We start from the raw sequence: 23,665 nt of genomic DNA, 5'->3' as shown, positions 1-23,665 counted from the left end.
GTCGTTGATAGTTATGCTTGCAATAAATGTTTGTGTCTGCTGAACATATTTCCTATTTGTGAATTCCAGCACAATCATTTCATATCACGCAACAATCTCCTTTACATGACAATAATAAGTACGCATCATTACAGGAAAATAATTCCCGAAGCGACTAATGGCATGGGAGGCTAACAGTCGACGAGGACTTCAATGAGATTTCCTGGCATCTTGGTGATTGTTGCCCACAAAGGGTTCTCATTTGTAGTTGCTTTATGTAGTTTCCCTGAGTACAGTGGCTAGGTAAAGGGCTGGTACCCTATATTAGGGCGGGAATTGACTACGGTGTGTTGGGGAGTGAATTCATCCAGAGTACGCCAACTGCCTTCTTCCCACAGTTTGACTGCAATTGTCTCCGGTTGACTGGTATGAATAGAACTGTTGTGGTGGTTGACATCTAACAATATAGGAGCCGTCAAACACTCGTCTTCTTTCCCTGCAGTGGTGTGAGTGTCCAGTGTTCCACAGTGAAAACATACCAGCAAGCAGTCCTCTGTCCTCCAATTGTCTGTTCTTCTCCAAGGTGTTATACTTAGCGGAGGAATTGGTTTACCAATACTGGTCAGATGCTGGCTTGTCATTTGACAGCTGTACCACTAACAAGGGAACCTCCCCATCGCACCCCCCTCAGATTTAGTTATAAGTTGGCACAGTGGATAGGCCTTGAAAAACTGGACACAGATCAATCGAGAAAACAGGAAGAAGTTGTGTGGAACTCCGAAAAAAATAAGCAAAATATAAGAACTGAGTAGTCCATGCGCAACATAAGCAACATTAAGGATACTCCAAGCTCAGGAGCGCCGTGGTCCCGTGGTTAGCGTGAGCAGCTCTGGAGGGAGAGGTCCTTGGTTCAAGTCTTCCATCGGGTGAAAATTTTACTTTCTTTATTCTCGCAAAGTTATGATCCGTCCGTTCATTCATTGACGTCTCTGTTCACTGTAAAGTTTAGTGTCTGTGTTTTGCCACCGCACCGCAAAACCGTGCGATTAGTAGACGAAATGACGTGCCTCTCCAGTGGGCACCGAAAACATTTGCTCGCAAGGTCATACATCAACCGATTCCTCCACAGGACAACACGTCTGATATATTCCATATGACACTGGTGACGGCATGTGCGTCACCTGACAGGCATATGTTGTCGACCCATCTAACTTGTACACTTGGCGAATGGGTAAAAAGATTCTTCTACCTTGCCGATTTAGGTTTTCTTGTGGATGTGATAATCACTCCCAAAAAAGTGATGAAAACATAAGAGTTTGTCACGTGAACTGCAACAAATGACTGCAACAGTTTCACAGTCGCACAGTTTTCCCTGTGCCCTGTCAAAACATATGTTTCTAACGTTTTCAAATTTTTCTGTGTGTAGACCGTCAAATACTGCATGTGTCTAAGCAAATCTGAACATGTCCTGGAATTTTGGAGAGCGAAGTTGATTATGTTTGAGTGCCTTAACTTTGATAATAGTCTGAAAATAAAAAATTTTTCACACGAGGGAGACTTGAACCAAAGACCTTTCATTTCGCAGCTGCTCACGCTAACCATGGGACCACGGCGCTTCAGAGCTTACAGTGCCCTTGATGCTGCCTATCTTGCGCATGGACTACTCAGTTTGTATGTTTTGCTTATTTTTTTCATAGTTCCACACAACTTCTTCCTGTTTTCTCGATTGATCTGTGTTCAGTTTTTCAAGGCCTATCCACTGTGCCAACTTGTACTTAAATCTGAGGGGGGTGCGATGGGGAGGTTCCCTTGTAAGTATGAGTTGGCCTCGTCCATTCTTCCTGTTGCATTCAACTGGTAGTGCAGACTGATGCTAAAGATCGATACTCCTCTTCTTTGGCATTCTCTTATTACCTTCTAATTTATAGGTTGACATTTACAGCTACTATTTCTTGCTTGCCTGGTCTGACATTTCTGGCTGATACACACTGCTCTCTCTCTCTCTCTCTCTCTCTCTCTCTCTCTCTCTCTCTCTCTCTCTCTCCACTTACTACATAGCAACGTGAGGTTGCGGTTATCACCCATAAATGCCATTAGAACCACACTGAGGAGTTGGTCTTACTTCTTTCTTTTTTTTCTGTTGCATTTTCTTGATGTGTTGGCACCATTTGATCAATTCCTTGATTGTTGTTGTATTCTTTACCAGGACAGCTTGGTAGATATCATTTGTGTCTCCTATCACCGTATTTGAGATTTTGTAGGCTTCAGTCATATTCGGATTCACAATTTGCACAGGGCCAGAACATACTTTGTGCAGGACTGTGCTGTTTCTCATGGCATTAGGCAATGCTCTTCAACCGTTCCTGTGTTAAGCAGGCTTGCTGCCGATTATTAACAAATGTTTTCTTCAGTTCAGCCTAGGATGTGTCTCAGCTCTCTTTGTTGTTTTAGAACCACTGTTGGGCTGTGCTGTCAAGGTAAGTACACTTTTGCCAAATTGGGCAAATCATTTCAGCCATTCCATTGATTGTTGGCCAGCATCTGCAGTGAACACTAAGGGCACGATTGTGTTGCAACCTCACCACTGGCACTTCACTGCTCTAAAATCGCACCTCATTGCTTCCTGGGAGCATTGTTACATTTACGCTGCAACCTTGCTACTTGTTACCCGCTGGGAATAATTACCCTATAGCAGTTCACATAGTAGGCAGAGAGCTTGTCAACAGTGTCACCACACCACAGACCAAATCTGAAAGTAATGTCATCAATGAAATCCAACATTTACAAGGAGACATCTCCAGTGGTGCACTGACTTTTTGAAACCATCTACAAAGTTATGTAGGCCAGGTTCCCAGGTATCACACACTGCAGCCATTCACCCTGGTGGGTCCTCCTTCGTGAGTAACTGATAAAGAAAAATTTGGAACTATGCATGATGCTGAATGACATTAAAAAAGTCAATTTAAGTAGTGTGGTCATGTGGTTTAATGAATAGGATAATAGATGTACCTGCAGGAGGTTGTGGGTTTGAATCTCATCAGGTGCAGTACATTTTTTAAATTTTTAAATCTTTATCATAATGAATTTGATCATTTTTATTCAATTAATGATTTAAATGTAGCTTTTTATTTCCATTCCTTTGTTATATCATTTTACCATAATATCATATACTTCATTTGCTCTCATTTTTCATTCTTTTTCCACTTGAAATCTCCATTCATGTGTTTTTAATTAATTTTACACATTAATTTAAATTCAATTTCTTTTGTTTTATCACCCTGCTTTTTTGTCCACATTACTGAGTTCATTATATCTATTTCTCATTTTGTTCAAATTTTGTTATACTTCTTTCATTTAAGTCTACTTCTGCATTATTTAGTCTATAGTGCAAAAATCTTACAACGCTTGTATGACAATTACCATGCAAAAAAACTGCACATCTGGTAACAAAAAATACAATGTTCACACCACTGCATAGTCAATATAAGTAGATTATTTGGTCTTTTGGGCAAGAATCAAATAATGGAAATCCAAGATGGAATGTAACAATATTGAAAATGCAGTTCACACACATGGAGTTGCATTTTGTGTGTGTTTGTGTTTGTGTGTGTGTGTGTCTATTGTTGACAAAGACCAATGGCTGAAACCTTTAATTGTGAGAGTCTTTTTGTTGTGCCTATCTGCGACTTAGTATCTCCCCTACATGGTGAGTAGCAACTTTCCTTCTCATAATATTGTTATTTGGTTTTTTGACCGATAGATCAGAATTTTGAAATAATCGAATATTATAATAGGCTATATGTTGTTGTTGGTGGTGGTGTTATGGTCTTCAGTCCAAAGACTGGCGTGATGCAGCTCTCTATGCTACTCTAACCTGCGCAAGCTTCTTCATCTCCAAATAACTACCGCAATCCACATCCCTCTGAATCTGCTTACTGCATTCATCTCTTCGTCTCACTGTATGACTCCTACCCCACACGCTTCCCTCCAGTACTAAATTGGTGATCCGTTGATGGTTAAGAATGTGTCCTACCAACTCATCCCTTCTTTTGGTCAGGTTGTACCACAAACTTCTCTTCTTCCCAATTCTATTCAGTACCTCCTCCTTAGCTATGTGATCTACCCATGTAATCTTCAGCATTCTTCTGTAGCACCACATTTCAAAAGCTTCTATTCTCTTCTTGTCTAAACTATTTATTGTCTATGTTTCACCTCCATACATGGCTACACTCCATACAAATACTTTTAGAAAGGACTTCCTGACACTAAAATCTACCACCATTAGTTATTTTGCTCCCTAAATAGCAAAACTCATCTACTACTTTAAGTGTCTCATTTCCTAATCTGATTCCCTCAGCATCACCTGATTTAATTTGACTACATTCCATTATCCTTGTTTTTCTTTTGTTGATGTTCATCTTACACCCTCCTTTCAAGATACTGTCCATTCCGTTCAACTGCTCTTCCACGTCCTTTGCCGTGTCTGACAGAATTACAATGTCACTGGCAAACCGTCAAAGTTTTTATTTCTTCTCCATGGATTTTAATTCCAACTGCAAATTTTTCTTTTGTTTCCTTTACTGCTTGCTCAATACACAGCCTGAGTAACATCAGGGATAGGCTAAAGCCCTGCCTCACTCCCTTCTCAACCACTGCTTCCCTTTTGTGCCTATCAACACACTCTACAAATTGTAAATAGCCTTTTGCTCCTTGTATTTTACCCCTGCCACCTTTAGAATTTGAAAGAGAGTATTCCAGTCAACATTGTCAAAAGCTTTCTCTAAGTCTACAAATGTAAGTTTGTCTTTCCTTAACCTACCTTCTATGAGAAGTTGTAGCATCAGTATTGCCTCGCGTGTTCCTACATTTCTCCGGAATCCAAACTGTTCTTCCAGAGGTTGGCTTCTACAAGTTTTTCTATTCTTCTGTAAATAATTCATGTTAGTATTTTGCAGCTGTGACTTATTAAAGTGATAGTCCAGTAATTTTCACATCTTTCAGCAGCTGCTTTTTTGGGAACTGGGATTATTACATTCTTCTTGAAGTCTGAGGGTATTTTGTGTGTCTCGTACATCTTGCTCACCAGATGGAAGAGTTTTGTCACAGCTGGCTCTCCCAAGGCTATCAGTAGCTCTAACGGAATACTGTCTGCTCTCAGGGCCTTGTTTCAACCTAGGTCTTTCACTGCTTTGGCAAATTCTTCACGCAGTAGTGTATCTTCCTTCTCATCTTCGTCTATGTCCTCTTCCACTTCCATAATATTGCCCTTAAGTGCATCTCCTTGTACAGACCCTCTATATAATCCTTCCACCTGGCTGCTTTCCCTTCTTTGCTTAGGACTGGTGTTCCATCTGAGCTCTTGATATTTCCTCCAAAGGCCTCTTTTAATTTTCCTGTAGGCAGTATCTATCTTACCCTTAGAGATATATGCTTCTACATCCTTACATTTGTCCTCTAGCCATTCCTACTTAGCCATTTTGCACTTCCTGTCAATTTCATTTTTTAGATGTTTATATTCCCTTTCACCTGCTTCATTTATTGCATTTTTATATTTTCGCTTTTCATCGATAAATTCAATATATCTTGTGTTACGCAAGTATTTCTACTAGCCCTCATCTTTTTACCTACCTGATCCTCTGATCTCTCAAAGCTAACCATTTTTTTCTACATCAATTTCCCCTGCTCTTGGCAATCGTTCCCTAATGCTCCCCCTGAAACCTTCTACAGCCCCTGGTTCTTTCAGTTTATCCATGTCCCATCTCCTTAATTTCCTGCCTTTTTGCAGTTTTTTCAGTTTCAATCTGCAGTTCATAATCAATAAATTGTGGTCACAGTCCACATCTACCAATGGAAATGTCTTACAATTTAAAATCTGGCTTCTAAATCTCTGTCTAACCATTATATAATCAATCTGAAACCTTCCAGTGCCTCTAGATCTATTCCATGTACACAACCTTCTCTCATGATTCTTAACCCAAGTATTAGCCGTGACTAAATTATGCGTGTACAAAATTCTACCAGGTACCTTCCTCTTTCATTCCTTTTCCCCAGTTGATACTCACCTACTACTTTTCCCTCTCTTCCTTTTCCTACTATCGAATTCCAGTCCCCCATGACTATTAAATTTTCAGCTCCCTTAAATATCTGAATAATTTCTTTTATCTCATCAAACATTTTCTCAAGCTCCTCCTCATCTGCGGAACTAGTTGGCAAATAAACTTGTACTACTGTGATGGGTGTGCGCTTTGTGACAATATTGGTTACAACAATGCATTCACTATACTGTTTGTAGTAGCTTACCTGCTTTCCTATTTTTTTATTTATTATTAAACCTATTCCTGCATTACTGTTATTTGACTTTGTATTTATAACCCTGTAACCAGAAGTCCTGTTCCTACTGTCACTGAACTTCACCAATTCCCACTATATCTAACTTAAACATACCCATTTCCTTTTTCAAATTTTCTAACCTACCTGCCCGATTAAGGGATCTGACATTTCATGCTCTGATCCATAGAACGCCAGCTATGTTTCTCCTCATGATGATGTCCTCCTGAGTAGTCCCCACCCGGAGACCCGAATGGGGGACTATTTTACCTCTAGAATATTTTACCCAAGAGGACACCATCATCATTTAACCATACAATAGGGCTGCATGCCCATGAGAAAAGTTACTGCTTTAGTTTCCCCATGCTTCCAGCCTTTCGCAGTATCAGCACAGCAAGGCTGTTTTGGTTGATGTTACACGGCCAGATCAGACTGTTGCCCCAGTAATTAATGAAAATGCTACTGCCCCTCTTCAGGAACCATATTTGTCTGGCCCTTCAACAGAGATCCCTCCGTTGTGATTGCACCAACAGTATGGCTATCTATATCACTGAGACATGCAAGCCTCCCCACCATTGGCAAAGTTCGTGGTTCATGGGGGTTTTTTATAATACATATTATAATAGATAAATACAATTAAGTTCTTTTTCACAAAAATCCTGATTGGAAAAACAATGATACAAAGAAAACAGGAAACAAATGAAAAAGTTCATAAGGTGATTAAAATGATGTCACAGAAATAAAAATTGTAGTTAAACCAATCAACTGAATAAAAATAATGATCAAAGTCATTTTGATAAGGTTGTAAAAAAAAACAAAAAACAGTACGGCGAGATTCGTACCCACAACCTCTTACATGTGATGCTATTATCCCATCCAATACACCACACAATCAGACAAGATAATGCGACTTTTTTAACATTACTGAGCATCACATACAATTCTGAATATTTTTTCATCAATTACTTGCAAACGAGGACCTACTAGGGTGAATGGCTGCAGGGTGTGATATCTGAGATCTTCACTTATATCACTGCATACTTGATTTCAAAAAGTCGATTCCACCACTGGAGTCCTCCCCTTGTTAATACTCAAAGCACATTTATTACAAACACCTATGTACAGCCGGAACAGAACTGTCCTGGATGGAGAGGATAACTATCGGTACAAACACAGAATATTCCAGAGTGTTGGTATTTATACAAACATTAAATATTCTGAAGTAAACAAACATTACAAATGTTAGATATTTCATAACCCTCCCAGAAATGATAAATAACAATTTGCTGGGCATTGTGTTTGGTCACCTGCACCACGCCAGCCAGCGAAGCTAACCATTATGTCACACTGTTTGTGCCACAGCTCACTACAATATGATAGTGTGGTTGCCTTTACTCTTTCCATTGCTTGCATTGTGCTCAGATCTTTAAGGTATCTTACCTCAGTTTTATATGCCTGGCACAAATGTTCCTCCCAAATTCAACAGACACCATGAAGTAAAGATGCACAATTCTTTCTTCTTTGTGTAACATACACAGATAAAGTACATATGCCTTGAACAATTATATTCATGATTAGTTTTCAGAGTCATACCATCTCTCTTTATGCCTCAGGTTTTGTCATTTAGACGAATGAATAAACATCCTCCATAAGCCTTGTTATTATACGTCATGCCTTTTATCTTCAGAATGAAGCAGATATATTATAGTTTGAATTAGCAAATATATATGAATGAGTGATTTTTCAGGATATATATCTGGTCAAGGAAAAAAAAATTTTGAATTATTCCCAGATATCCCGTTTAAAATATATACTTTCTCCCCGGCAAAGATTTTTCCTTTGGAACTGTAAAACTTATCACTCCTTTGCATGGTTAATGTTTTATACACTAGCATACAGCTTCCCAGGAAAAAAACGGGGGAGAGAAGTTTTGGAAAGACCTTTCATGTGCAGCAACATATACGCTGCATATTTTCATATTACAAAAGTACAAACTCGAATTTCACCAAGCACAGCACGTTAGTTTTGGGAACGTTGAAATCGAGATTGTGATGCCCTTTTGTAAGCCAATCAATCTCATGCTACGTGATCTCACCAGATATTCAGAGCATAGGACACGTGATGCAAGTCAGCCAATAGCAAGGTCACTGTTACGTAGTGCGAACACACAAAGAGGAAAAGTTAATGGTTTACATTAATATACATAGTATAGCTACAAGAACAGCTAAGCTTTCACGTATAATGTGGGTCTCGATGATTAATAAGCTACAAGGGAAGCTAAGCTTTCACATGCAATATTGATCTATTTTGCGTGTGTTATACTTAAAGATACATCACACAAATGTGCCAGAAAATTTAAAATAATGACAAATGTCTGGTCTTCTGGCCTCGAAATTCTTGTAAGTGGCTGGTCCTCAAAGTGTTCAGTTTTAAAAGCTCTGTGATTCGAGGAATTCATCCCACTTTCTCACACGTAACATAATTCATCTTGCGTAAAAAGAAATTTACTTTGAAAGTAACGCTTTTTGAACCACCATTCGCAAATACTATCCTACAACTGATTCGATTTAGCAGTTGCCAGAAAGCGCCAGAAAACAGGCATTATTGCGCGTGCGCAACTGCAGTGGGGTAGGAAGTCCGCATGTTCGTATGTATAAAGCACTGAGAGAGCTTACGCCATAAAAGAAACAGGACATCAGAGGATACTCCATCGGAATTTCGTAAACCATACTAAAATGCTTAATTCGTCTTGAAGTGCACATTGGTTTTTTCCAGATTCACAATGAAGTAGGTCCCATCTGATATTAAGCTTTGCAGTATGGTTTTTGCGATGTAAATTTTCTTGGAGTACCGGTCCTGTACTATCTCATATTTGGTTCTTTATTATGGCATAATGCCATTCATGGCAGAAGACGAAAATGTGCACTAGAAATTCAGGGAACAGTTGGAACTAGCCAATACTGTGGAACGAAACACTTTGTTTCAAATACATTGATTGCCGCAGCGGAAAGATTAATAAGCCAAATTTCTTCAGCAAACTGACAAAAATAACTTCATTGTTCTGCAAGGCGATTAATGCTTGTCTGCTTAATAATTTGGAAATAAAATAAAGTCAGAAAACTGAAACTAATAATATTTTTTTGCCCTCTGTAATTATGTGAATGTATTATAATTCACTTGACAGCTCCCGGCCGCAGAAATCTGTTTTGTTTTCATTTGATGTAGGAACTTGAAACGAAGAGGAAATAGTGAAATCACTTAACGCAAACAAGGGTCAGGTGGAGACTAATACCCTCACCACTACAACTCAGAGAACGCTGCGCAAGCGCGAATCTGGCAGCTAGGGTGTGCAAGAAAATGTTTTGTTACCATCTGGCTGCTTGCCGCTTATTGCCGATACAACTAACAGCCACATTTCAAGTAGTGGGAAGCAGGGGAGGGTACTGCTCATATGCGAGTCAACTGTGCATGCGCATGAGACCGCTGGTAACTGGTCAAACGAACCTAATGTAAACAGTTGTGACATCACGCTCATACAAAACACTTTATTGTTATGCAGTATTGCATAGTCTTTGTCCTGAGACCTCTGACATATTTTTGCTGTTTGTAGATGCTTGGGGGTGCACAGTGTTTTGTTGTTGTAAATGGCACACTTCTTTTGCTACTGAAGTTTTTTCTTTCTTTTTTTTTATCTCGTTTACATTTTACTGGTGCAGTATCATTCTCCAGTAGCAGGATACAGTAACATTCTTTGCTAGAGAATCAATTCTTACCAGTCAAAATTACAAAAATTTAACTGAAAGCCAAAACAATGAAAAATTCCCAGAATTCTGAAAAATTCCCAGGTTTTTTCCCGGTTTTCTCCTGGATGAAAAAATTCCTGGGTTTTCACCGGATTTGCCGGGTCGTATATATCCTGTTTTTATATACAGACAATACTGAAAGACTACCTAGAAAACAATAATTTGGGCTTCTAATTACTGTAATATCCAAAGGCAAAATTGTAGGTGTGACAATGATGTGGCACAACAATTACCTTTATCACAATTTTCATATCAATGTTCTCCACAAACTGCATTTTTCACCATGATGAGCTTTTTAGTTTCACAGCAGTAGAAACTTCCAGCTCAATACAACAATCATTAGAATGTAGGAGCTACACTATAATTAATGCACATATTGATATGTTGTCTACCAGATGATAAATTTGGCTTACCTTGAAATGTACTGCTTCTCCAAACTTGGTCTATCAACAATCTGATGAGTAATTGTTTCATCTGACTCATCAAATGTAGCTCCAACAAACGACAGCTTGTCCCACGAGACTTCTCCTCCAAAACAGCGAATTATGAACACCAGAGGCTCACGTGGTACTTCTCGATTAATGAAGAACTTTAAACCTTCAAACAGCGATTTTAATCGTTTGATTTTTTCTGCTTCCAGTTTTGCTTCTTCCAATTTTTCAGGATCTTCAATCTGATTTGAATACAATAAAAATGTAACTCTCATAAGGCAGCTTAACCACATTTTTGAGTTACAGAACATTTATATTACTCTTTTTGTGAAGTCACTTCTTAATACATAGTGAAGCACAATTTTACCATTATGTGAAAGGAATTGGAATAAGATAAATTACTATAAAATTGCAGAGAAAAATGGTTCTGATTACTATCAATGTTCCACAAATTTCTGAAAACTAATTTTATACATCCCCTGCCATCCACGTTAGCAATGCTAACACAGGCTAGGACACTGACAAGAAAGAGGGTAACAAGTATTTATGCTGCAAGTAGAAGGGACATTTAAGAACAGAACATCTATTTTTCTGATCCACACAAGTTGCAGTATGCAACAAAAGAAAATGAAAGTATTAATAAAAGTATTACAATGATATTTATATTACTGAAATTTATACTCAAATTTTAGTTTCATGTAGGTAGTTACTAACTGCAGTGTTAGAACATACCATGTTTCACATGATAGGAAATACTGATTTTGTTGCTAAAAAGAAATTGACTGTCAACGATTGGATAACAACTGAGAAATAAATTTGTTGTGGTTCAATGGGAAAAATCAGGGAAAGATAGGAACACAGCAAGCTTTAAAGGTGAAATCTGGATAAGCAAGAGTAAAAAGACAATAAGATTGTGACCGACTGTGGTGTTCCTATTCTTCCTTGATTAATCTACGGTCACTTTGCACAATGGTTCCTTGTGAAACCAAAGTTGGTTAATGAGAATATTACTGTTCACTTTTAAGTGGTTTAGGGAAGGCGTGAAAAACCAGATGTCTAGATGGAAATTTGATTGATTTTTTTTTTTTCTCGAAAAGGAATATGTTGTGTAGAGTACAGAGACATAATTAATATTTCTTTTCTGAAGTAAGTGAAAATAAAAACTGAGGGGGCACAGATAATAAATTAAATACTACTGGATAACATTTATATCTTATGCATAAATTACAAACTTGTGTATAAGATTCGGAATAAACATTTCCTGGCTAGAGCTGAACGTGATTTGGTTGTTCAGGTTAGTTGATTGGTTGATTTGGGGGATGGGACCAAACAGCGAGGTAATCGGTCCAATGGATTAGAGAAGGATGGAGAAGGAATTCAATTGTGCCCTTTCAAAGGAACCATCCCAGCATTTGCCTGAAGCAATTTAGGGAAACTACGGAAAGCCTAAATCAGGATGGCCGGATGCGGGTTTGAACCGTTGTCGTCCTGAATGCATGTCCATTGTGCTAACCACTGCACCACCTTGCTTTGTGGTCATTCAGGTGCAGCCTCTCTTAACTCATTCTTATAGTGATTATAAGAAATGCACAATGTAAGCAGCAGAAATGTTGCACAGTATATCTCTAAGTTTTGCAAATGAAAAATTTCATCTCTCTTCCGAACATTCCAATTTAGGCTCCCTGAAGAAAACAGACAAGCAAGGTGTAAGCAGTCTCTTTAGTAGACCTGTTTAGGTTTCTCAGTATTCGCTTCTTGGATTACATTAACTTCCTCCCATTATAAGGCTAAAAATTGTTGGAATTGTCATGCACATTTTTTTATCTAATGAGCTCTGGTGACATTTTAACAACAATAACTGATACTTAAGGTTTCTTCATAAGGTGTAAATGGTGTGTTTCATGATCAGTAGTTAATCAAACGCTGTCGAGGTTTCTGACGTACAGGATAGCAGATGACACCCTCTATCAGTTATGAATCACAAACAGTTCTCTGAATGAATTTGAAACATATGACTGGGTATCACTAAAATATCACCTACTGAGTTGCTCTTTAGTGAGCATAACCCAACTATGTGAATTCACAAAACTCAAGTAAGATAATAGTTAATCTGAAATGGGATAAATACATGTACTCAAATAAGTTTCTCATACAGTTTTACAGACACTGTCATTTGAATGCTTAAGATGTGGACACTGCTATATGTATCTCTGCAGACCACACTTTAACAAGTGACCTCCACCTGAAGGTTGGTTTTATCACTAAAGTGCTTTGCAAAGCTATATATTGGAAAATGTATGCCCCTGCTCTCCTCCAGTCTGGAAAATGACTTACCCAGCCTGTTACATGGGGATCTATAGCTTACATGAGCTGGAGATCACAATGTAACTTGGAATTTTTTAAGTATAAAAATCACGTGAATGTGTTGCCATGCAGTCACGTTCAAACTGGTTATAAGGATGCTTGTGCAACCCCAGTTTCGCTATCATCTCAGCTTTCATACAGCAGCCCAGAATTGAAATATTTGTCTCTTAGTGAGACTGTGGATTCTCCCTTCCCTATGTTTGAATTAGGAACTTTCCTGGAAGACATAACCATCTTCTACACCACGTAATTAGAAAAAAAAATAAATAAATAAATAAATAAATAAAAAATAATAATAATAAAACCTTGTGTATAAAACAAGTTTAAATAGGAGTTGCTAGCCTCACTTTGACCTGTGTGACAGGGTTAAACTTCTCATTACTCCAATGTCAGTAATTAAAACTAGCTGGTACCTTACTAGTTTCAGGAAGATTTTGAGATCTGAAAACTGGACAGAAGTATGTAAGCTCTCAACAGTTTGTACACCATCTTCTCACAACACTTGAGATGTAAACAGCTTGATAATTTGATGCACCAAACCTGCCTTCACACTTGGGAGTGTTGAATCGCACATGCCATATGCTTTGCTCATTAACTACTTGTGTATAAGCCTCAGCAGTTTGTCACCAGCAGACATACAGGGTGTTACAAAAAGGTACGGCCAAACTTTTAGGAAACATTACTCACACACAAATAAAGAAAAGATGTTATGTGGACATGTGTCCGGAAACGCTTAATTTCCATGTTAGAGCTCATTTTAGTTTTGTCCACCTACACTCAATGGAGCACGTTACCATGATTTCATATGGGATACTCTACCTGTGCTGCTAGAACATGTGCCTTTACAAGTACAACACAACATGTGGTTCATGCGCAATGGAGCTCCTGCACATTTCAGTCGAAGTGTTCGTACGCTTCTCAACAACAGATTCGGTGACCGATGGATTGGTAGAGGCCGACCAATTCCATGGCCTCCACGCTCTCCTGACCTCAACCCTCTTGACTTTCATTTATGGGGGCATTTGAAAGCTCTTGTCTATGCAACCCCGGTACCAAATGCAGAGACTCTTCGTGCTCGTATTGTGGACGGCTGTGATACAATACGCCATTCTCCAGGGCTGCATCAGCGCATCAGGGATTTCATACGACGGAGGGTGGATGCATGTATCCTCGCTAACGGAGGACATTTTGAACATTTCCTGTAACAAAGTGTTTGAAGTCACACTGGTACGTTCTGTTGCTGTGTTTTTCCATTTCATGATTAATGTGATTTGAAGAGAAGTAATAAAATGAGCTCTAACATGGAAAATAAGCGTTTCCGGACACATATCCACATAACATATTTTCTTTCTTTGTGTGCGAGGGATGTTTCCTGAAAGTTTGGCCGTACCTTTTTGTAACACCCTGTATAGTTAAAACACAGTCTTAAAGTTAACTGTGTGACTTAAAAAGACATTACATACAATACATGCACAAGCAAAGCTTACTGTGCAATCAAGACAAAGTGGCACTTGGCACACGTCCCTCACACACTACATTTTACCAAATATTAATTCTGCTTGTAATTACACCATGCTCTACAATTTACTGAGATGGTCATCAACTCTAAACTTTACTCTGATAAATACTGTGAATTCTCTACACATTAAAATGTAAAGTGGACTATTCTTCCTCTTGAGCTTGGTCCACCGATCGACTTGTCCACAGGCACCAAAGTGAAGGGATGTCTGCCCCATAAACTAAGCCTCAACTTTTACTTTGGGTTCTTTTACAGTATCCCTGCACCTGCTCCTACACTTTCCAGACCCAACTGGCTTCAGCCGCCATACTAACTGGCAATATTTGGGGCCATTGTCTGCGACTTCCCAGAAACGTACTATCTGGCCTCCTCGCACTCCAGTCACCTCTACGTAAATTCTGATAGGTTCATTGAACTAAAATGCAAATATCTCAATCATAGACATGGACCGCTATGCGGTTTTCACCATTCTTAGTGTAATAAAATACTGCATCAATCAACATGCTTTCCAACTAATTACTTTTCTTACAAGCTCAACCGTTTAATTAGCAACTTGAGTGTGTGCAGTTCTATGAAAACAAGCTGCCACGCCTGAATATATTACGAAGGCCCTCCATTTTTCAGCAGCAGATGGTGTCAGTCTGATCAATAGCGTTTACCAAAGCCTAGGTTAGGCTGGAAGGTGACAGTTTCATTTTAAATGAAGGTGAAACCTTAGCTGTTCAATATACGCTGAGTTTTCAAGTGGTAACTGCATGTTTGATTCCAAACCAGTGATTTGAAGCACCTTATTTCTACATTCACACACTAATTCTCCTTAAAATGTTATAAACTGTGGATGAAACATAATCTCACACCATGCAATGCTTTTATACTTGAATGTTCATAAAACAGCAATAACAAGCATGTTTCCTTTAGTAGCACTCTTAGGCACCCATCGCTCTTTGAATTCTACCACATGTTCATTTGCCAAAAGTGCTTGGTTTCCATCACATAGTTTTGCCATTCTTGTGTGTATACAAAGATGACTCAGTAATAAGACACATGAATTTAACAAAGGGAGCCATATGCAGGTTGTACAAATTTCACTGTGACCGCAAAGACAATTCCAGAAAAAACTAAATCTTGTCAGCGAAGTAAAGACATGTTATTTCAAGCCAAAAAGTACAGAGAGTATGTTCAACAGCACAGATAAGGGAAACACGATTTTGATTGTCTTATCTCATCACGACAAACAACAGGGCTATGATTTTCCTTCATGATGTGCATTTTCCTCAGAAAATATGCCCTAGCTGCTACAATGTTGGAGGATCAACAGAGGCGTCCGATCCACCCATCCGCTTTGACCCGTGACGTAAGGGTGTTGTGTTGTGTGACGTCATGATGGCGTGGAGTTTAGTTTGAGTGTGTTGTGTTTGTAGATGTCGTCTTGTTGTGGCGGGTGGTGTGCTCTGGTGGTGTGTGTGAATGGCCCAAATGTTTATTTGGGTGTCGGTGCTTGAAGTGTGCATTTATCAGTCGTGACTGTTATAGAAGAACAGAAATTCGATTCAGTGAGTTAAGAATTAAGTTTCCGTTTTGTTTATGTTATTGCGGTGTCGTATGATGTTTGTCGCACGGTAAGTCGTTTAATTCAATACGTGGCTTCTTTTGTTGGGTATGGATATGACTTCTAAGTTTAATAGTGCGCATGTGCGGGCTGAAATGGAGTACGACATGTTGTCCTTCATTAAGTTTCTGCTACTTTTTGGGCTTGTGATGGAGATAGTGAAGTGTGGCATATGCAAGCAGAATATGCGAGTTCGGGGTTAGTGTGTAGCACCTGGAACTTTTTTATGGTAAGTAGTCATTTTTTTTTTATCTTTTGTTCGTGTGTTATGATGTTAGGTGGGGTTTTTGTGTGTTGTTGGGTCGGTGTTACTTACTGCATGTGTTGGTGGTTGATGTTTTGGTATCGGCACTTGTGGTTGATTTATGTATCTTAGGGGAAGTACTCGATTTCAATTTTTTTGGTATCGTCAGTTGTATTTGAGCCGTATAGGTCATGGGAAGTGATCATTTCAATTTGTCATCATAGCTATGTGTGTTTTGGTATCGTGAGCTGTTGTTGACCTATAGAGGTCAAGGGAAGTGTTAGATTCCAATGTGTCGTCACTGTGTGTGTTTTGGTACTTTGAGTTGCTGTTGACCAATATAGGTCAAGTGAAGTGTCTGATTCCAATGTGTCGTAGCTGTGTGTGTTTTGGTACAGTGAGCTGCTGTTGACCTATATAGGTCAAGAGAAGTGTTTAATTCCAATTTTTGTTGTTTTAGGTGTTGGTTTTGTGGTATCAATAGTTGCAGTGTGATTATAACTTTTGGAGTAGTTGGTTTTTATTTTGTGGTATCAACAATTGCAGTTGATCTATGTAGGTGAAGGAAAGTGACTGATTATTGTCGATATTTGAAGTGTAGCGGAATTCGGGAATTTTGTCATGTTTTTATGTCGTCGTTTTTTGTAGTTTGGGATTGTGGTGTGTTTATATTTAGTTCGTACCCATCCAAAAACTCCCAATTTCCTGCACTGGCCCGCTAGTTTGATTACATTTTTGGAGAGAGATGTGTTTGTTGGTTTTGTATGTATTTTTGTGTTTTTTGTCGTTAATGTAATGACGTCATAGGTGCCATATTGCAAACCTTGAGAATGGTCATTTCCGCCACATTGGTGATGTCATGGGTCAAAGCAGATGGGTGGCATCGAACGCTTCTGTAATCCCATGACGGACATCATGAGCATACACCTATCACTGCAGGCTGGATTCCAAAGAATTGAGAATTGTATCATTTGACTGACACCACCCATGAACCAAATTTTGCCTTTTGCCAGAGCCATAAAATTCTGATACAAGGCAACAAATAGTGCCCTGAAAATCGTCCAACTCAGGGATAGCTCTTCTTCCACTAATATGATCCCTCAGAGATTGAAACTTTGTTAACTTCATGTTTCCATTCTTTGCACTGCTGAACAAGTTCTCTGTACTTTTTGGCTGGAAATACCACATGTCTTTACAACACTGACAAGATTCAGGCTATAATTCTTCAGACTTTCCCAGTGATCTGTTGACATCCTGAGGTGTTGTGTATTCCACTGGATAACCAAAGTCTCAAGATGCCACAATTTAGTCTGTTCTGGGACTGTTTTTAAGATCACAGTGAAATTATTACATTTCATATATTACACCCTCTGATACCTGTGTCAAAACCAAATCATCTTCACCTGCAAACAAGAACAGCAACCCTACATGACAAAAACATAGCACCCTCGGCAAACAAACAATACTTCTATACAAAGAACACTTAAATGGGTGACTGGTTACAATGAAGTGGCATTACCATGCCAGTAACACCATGAATAGAGCTCAGTGTTCCCATGTAAACCATGACAAGGATAGGTGTGTGTCTGGTAGCTGTTGCTTCTAATTATCCAACCCAGATGGAGGATATGATAGAAATGACAACTGCAATAGCGGAATACGAAGGATGGAAAAACTAACATTCCCCTCCCAGCCAACACTCTCTAGCACAGCACATTCATTTAATTTCCACAGAAACTTCACTTACTGTGGCAAAACAAAGCTTATTTGTTAGCTGAAACTCAAGTAAATATCCCAGTGGAAACTATTTAAACAGCCCCCAAATTTCTGTTACATGCAAAAGCAGATAAAATTCCAAAAACTGACTAAATACGTTCTATTGATTCTCTCTTCTCTAAAAACTTTTTAACAACCATATTAAATGTATACATACATAAAATTTTGATGTATGGAGAGTCACAACAGCTGCAGTGTGAAATAGTAGTTATCTCCACTGAAGAGCCAAAGAAACTGGTACACCTGCCTAATATCATGTAGCGCCCCTGCGAGCATGCAGAAGTGCCACAACATGACATGGCACTGACTCGACTAATGCCTGAAGTAGTGCTGGAGGGAAGTGACACAATGAGTTCTACAGGGCTGTCCATAAATCTGTAAGAGTATGAGAGGGTGGAGATCTCTTCTGAACAGCATGTTGCAAGACATTTAAGATATTCTCAATAATGTTCATATCTGGGGAGTTTGGTGGCCAGCAGAAGTGATCAAACTCAGGAAACTGCCTCTGGAGCCACTGTGTAGCAATCCTGGACATGTGGGGTGTCACACTGTCCTGCTGAAATTTCCCAAGTCTGTCAGAATCCGCAATGGACACAAATGGATGCAGGTGATCAGAGAGGATGTTTGCGTACCTGTCACCTGAGAAGAGTTGTATCTAGACTTATCAGGGATCCCATATCACTCCAACTGCACATGCCCAACACCACCACAGAGCCTCCACTAGCTTGAACAGTCCCCTGCTGACGTAAAGGGCTCGTGAGGTTGTCTCCATAAACATACACATCCGTCCACTCGACACAATTTGAAATGACATTCGTCCGATCAGGTAACATGTTTCCAGTCATCAACAGTCAAAAGTCGGAATTGACGGGCCAGGCGAGGCGAAAAACTGTGTTGTGTAGTCATCAAGGGTACACAAGTGGGCCTTTGGCTCTGAAAGCCCATGTTGATGATGTTTCATTAATGGTTGGCATGCTAACACTTGTTGATGGCCCAGCACTGAACTTTGCAGCAATTTGCCCAAGGGTTGAACTTCTGTCATGTTGAACGATTCTTTTCAGTTGTCACTGGTCCCATTCTTGCAGGACCTTTTTCCTGCAGCGATGTCAGAGATTTGATATTCTAACAGACTGCTGATCGTACGGAAAAATTCCCACTTCAGCACTACCTCGGAGACGCTGTGTCACATTGCTTGCGCACCGACTTTAACACCACGTTCAAACACACTTAAATCTTGATAACATGCCATTGTAAGCAGTAACCATTCTAACAACTGTGCCATAAACTAGTCATCTTAAATAGGTGGTGCTGACCACAGTGCCATATCCCACCTGTTTACATATCTCTGTATTTGAATACACATGCCTATACCAGTTTCTTTGGTGCTTCAGTGTATAACTAAATTACAATCTAGCTTTATCCATACTGAATGGAGTGTTACCATTGGGAACTGATCCACTTCAGCTTCTTCCTCTTCTGCATTATTGCTGGTGCGAGCCAGTGTAACATTAAGAGCAGCTATTCGTTCAGATACGTAGTAATCCTCATCAACCATTGACTTATCACAATCACCAGCTGTAAAAACACACAACAATTTACTCATATTTACTTATTAAAGCATGTGAAGTACAATTCAGTTATCAATGTCTCAGTAGGTTATTCTTGAGTGTCAGGAATGTGATCGCAACACAAAATGACAAATCCCATTTACATTATATATGAAAAAAATGACAAGAAATTATGTTTATAAAGATGTGTAAATGGTGTTTAATTTCGTATTTTATATTAATGTACAATGGTTTCTGATTGTGTGTCTGCAATGTTACCACAACTCAAAATGACAAGTCACATTAACACTATATATGAAAAACTGACAATATATAGCTTCAATCTGCTTCACTAATTATTTCAAAACAGTTACCCTTACATTCTAAAGTACTGACTGGCATAACCACACACTAGCTGGACAGCATTCAATGCTGTAAAAGGCTGAATTTTGTGATTTGAGTCCCAATGACTATTTACTTGTTAGATAATTTCTTCATGCAGTGAGCACCAGCACTGTATACTTTGTAATGCTCCTCTAAATTACAAACCAAAAATTGGAAGCTTTAACTTCCCCTCTTTTACTTTCAATATTCACTCGCACACTGAGTCACATATGCGTAAAAAAGGGGTCTTTGAGATGGCCACCCTACTGAAAAATACTTCATATTGGTTAAAGGGACAGTTACCTAATATAACTGGCCACTAATGGGAAGAACATACCAGATTTTACAGTCACAAGCTTCCATATGACCAACAATAACTGATAAAAGCTAGATGCTCCATGAAGTGAACGGAAGTTACAGTTACATTAGCACTATTTCTGTCTCACTACATTAATGGTATTTGTCATGATACAAAATGGGAATAAAATAGGGACATGTGATAATTTTTCACTAAAGTGCACTTTTAAATTTCTACAGCAATAGAGAGGAAGGGTCTGTTTAGTACAGCCTAAGTTATTTTCGAACTGAGTGGATCATACTGAGGACTGTAATTGCTAAACTTGTCAGTGAATAAACATTTTTTAGGAACCTAGCATGCAAAAAACAATTTTTGTGCTTACTCAGTACTGAGATTCTTGTAATGGTAAGATCACTTCATGCAACTACCCACAAAAAGTGTAAAGAACAGCTATGTCGTGAGAAATATGAGGAATCTCTCACATACTTTTAATAAGGTTGACATGAATTATCTAGTTAAAAGAAAAAAATAAGAAATGGAGCCATGACTGTTTAATGCGACAACAGTTATGATGGACATCATGATCTCACTGAGCTACTAGCAAACACTACACGCATTCTACATTATGCAGCATAGGAGGTAAAGAGAGATAATGATAATTAGACATTTAACACAGTTATTTTTAGTAAAGCTGTTTTCGTACACTCCTAAATGCTGCCTGGTTACAAATTGCTATTCTCCCCTTTTACACATTATAGTCTACATAATACTCAATTAATATCACAAATATAATCCAAATAAAAATCCACATGATGAAACACAAAGAGGAAACACAGCAAATGAAGCATTTGAACCACTTTGTCAACTCTCAACCAAACTGAGACCTTTGGACTTAAAGTAGACGCAACAGATCAGTGTGTCACCACAAGTACATTCCAAAAACAAAGACACAAAACAAAGTGTGTCAGTACTTTAGGTATAGTAACAGCCCTGCTACATTGCATTGTGTTACAGCTCGCGGATATACCTGAAACACTTCTTACTTCTGTTTCCCCCTGTATGATGATTATTTATTAAATATTTTTATTTGTACAGACAGACAAAAATAATACTTCTGATTTTACCTGAATATCCAGCAAACTTTGGAGGATAGTAAAGGTTCAGTGAATGATAGAGGCGAAAATTAATAAATCCCAGCATGATCAGATAAAACTCCACAAATATGGACAATACTTTGAAGTCAACTTCTTCCTTTGATTGTGGCTGCAGGAAAGAAATACTGTCACGTTAACACATTTACCTGACATGCAGCAAAACAGAAATGTGCTTATGTGAGAGAAACAATATTACCTGAAAACTGAAATGATGGGGCACTATCCACGTGACAGTTTGTCCCTTAATTTCTGCCTGATAGTAATACCCCTTTATGGAGATGAAAACTTTCCGAAGTGCTTTTGCTGCAATCACGTAATGCATGAACTCAACTGTTAACCGTCTACAAAGTGCAGACTGATCTCGTGGAACATGTCTTAACGAAGGAAAGGTCGAAAACAAGAAAAGAAGCGTGAGGCAATCGTCTAAATCGCGAATTGCGTCAATGAAAGTTGGATATCGCTCTTTCACAATATGGTCTAATTTTAATGTTGGGTGATTGTCTAGCAAACGTTTCATAGTTTCGAAATCTTTGACAGCTTTGGCTCTTCCTATCTTCTTTCCAAATATCTGCAAAACAAGAAATTATAAAATCACAACTGATGTTTAGAGCTGGTTATGAGAACAGTAACTCCAAACAACATGAGTCCCTGGGCAAAAGCCAACCGTTTCAAGACGTGTGTACATACCTTATAGTCACGCAAAGTCCATATAATAGGTTCATGCATCAAAAACTGGATATCCTTCTTGTGATACAGTGTTTTTATGCCACTTGCACCTTTTTGTGCTCGTTTTCTGTTCCTTGGTTCTCTTGGATATATGCCTTTAAGAATACAAAGCCGTCTAAAATCTTTAAGGGACAACTGTAGCATTCTCATTGCTTGCTTTCTTGAAACGTATTGTGCTCCTTCTCCAGACTGATACTGAAATTTAAGAACGTTAACTTATCTTTAAACCTATTACAACCAACAACATGCGTGTAAAATTTACACGAGTTTAAAGGTTCAAAATATGCACCGCAATAAATACCTTCTTTTTCCGTTTCGAAACCATATTTTATGACAGCTTAATAACTTCACTAAATCGGTAACACGTTTGAAACAACTTTAACCAAACTTCACACGTGTTTACAAAAACACACACAACATGCGTCAAAGATCAAGGATAATATGCTACAGAGAGATCACGCTGTCCAATATCGAAACAAGAAATGAGCCCAAAGAGGATGAGACATGTCTATGTCTATGGAGTTTGTCTCCACTGTCAGTTGACTGTGGCCCTGTGTAGGTCGCGCATGATACCGTGGCCGATGTGCAGGGACCAGTTTTCACCCAAAGTGCTGGGCGAGTTCTTTCTGAACAGAAAGGGAAGGTCGACAAGCGTTTGCCACCTTTCGGCCGGTTGACGATGACAGAGTCGACGCACAGTCGCTGCACTCTTTCTCCAATGATTTTACAGAAACTATTCAGTAAAAAATAAATTCAGTTTTGCCTTGCTTGTAGCTTTATACACAGGTTCATTATGATGTGCCCAGCATTTCGTTACTGGCCATAGTTATAGGGATATTTAAGTCGGATTCACACATGCAATAAAAGTGTCACCACATCTAATGGCATACTGCAGTCGCATTGCGGTTACATGTGTGAACTCCCAGTTTTTAGTGGACCAACTTAAGAACGCCTCTATTGTCATGCCAGTTGCCGTTCGCGTCATTGCCACTAGTTGCCGTTCGGGTCATTGCCCTCTGTCGGCGGCACATTGTACGATTCACTGCAACCTCTCCGGCCATTAAATCCTGACTGATTCAAATTCTGTCCTTGGTTATTTTTATATCCTGGCTTGAATTTTTGTCCCTTTCTGTCACCAAATTGTTGCCTGTTGGTATTGCTGCGATGGGGATATGGTTGCCAACCATGTCGGTTGTTATTGCCATACTCGCCATGTTGTTCGTTACTTTGTGAGGGGTCTGCCTGCACACTGTCACTTTGTGGTTGCACAGGCCTCCCTTTGTAAATAAGATCAGTGGAATCGAGAACTGAGAGGAAATTCTCTATATCCTGCTCAGGAGTGGTGATTAATTTCTCAAGTGTGTCAGCCGGTAGGCTGTTTTCAAAATTTTTAGATCTATGTGTGATATTGGGTTTTGTCAAGCAACGGATTTTATTTTGATACTTCCTGAAGTATCTTCTGAGCTCTCTGTGTTTACTGCTGAATGGTACTGGTTTAAATACT

At 39.0% G+C, this 23,665-nt stretch overlaps 1 protein-coding gene across 1 annotated transcript in view; it reads right to left on the bottom strand.

Moving 5' to 3' along the window:
* Positions 1-22,619, bottom strand: part of LOC124546521 (pescadillo homolog) — a 40,048-nt gene extending 17,429 nt beyond the window's left edge. The window contains exons 1-6 of the mRNA XM_047125042.1: positions 22,463-22,619; positions 22,123-22,356; positions 21,632-22,003; positions 21,406-21,544; positions 19,494-19,627; positions 10,523-10,782 (exon numbers count right to left, since the gene is read on the bottom strand). Coding sequence (XP_046980998.1) covers positions 10,523-10,782; positions 19,494-19,627; positions 21,406-21,544; positions 21,632-22,003; positions 22,123-22,356; positions 22,463-22,486 — 1,163 coding nt within the window. The 5' untranslated portion in view covers positions 22,487-22,619. The remainder of the gene's footprint in view (positions 1-10,522; positions 10,783-19,493; positions 19,628-21,405; positions 21,545-21,631; positions 22,004-22,122; positions 22,357-22,462) is intronic.
* Between the last annotated feature and the right edge of the window lie 1,046 nt (positions 22,620-23,665).

This window comes from Schistocerca americana, chromosome 1 (assembly GCF_021461395.2).
Source record: "Schistocerca americana isolate TAMUIC-IGC-003095 chromosome 1, iqSchAmer2.1, whole genome shotgun sequence".
Classification (NCBI taxonomy): domain Eukaryota; kingdom Metazoa; phylum Arthropoda; class Insecta; order Orthoptera; family Acrididae; genus Schistocerca; species Schistocerca americana.
This window is presented reverse-complemented; position numbering and strand designations above follow the sequence as displayed.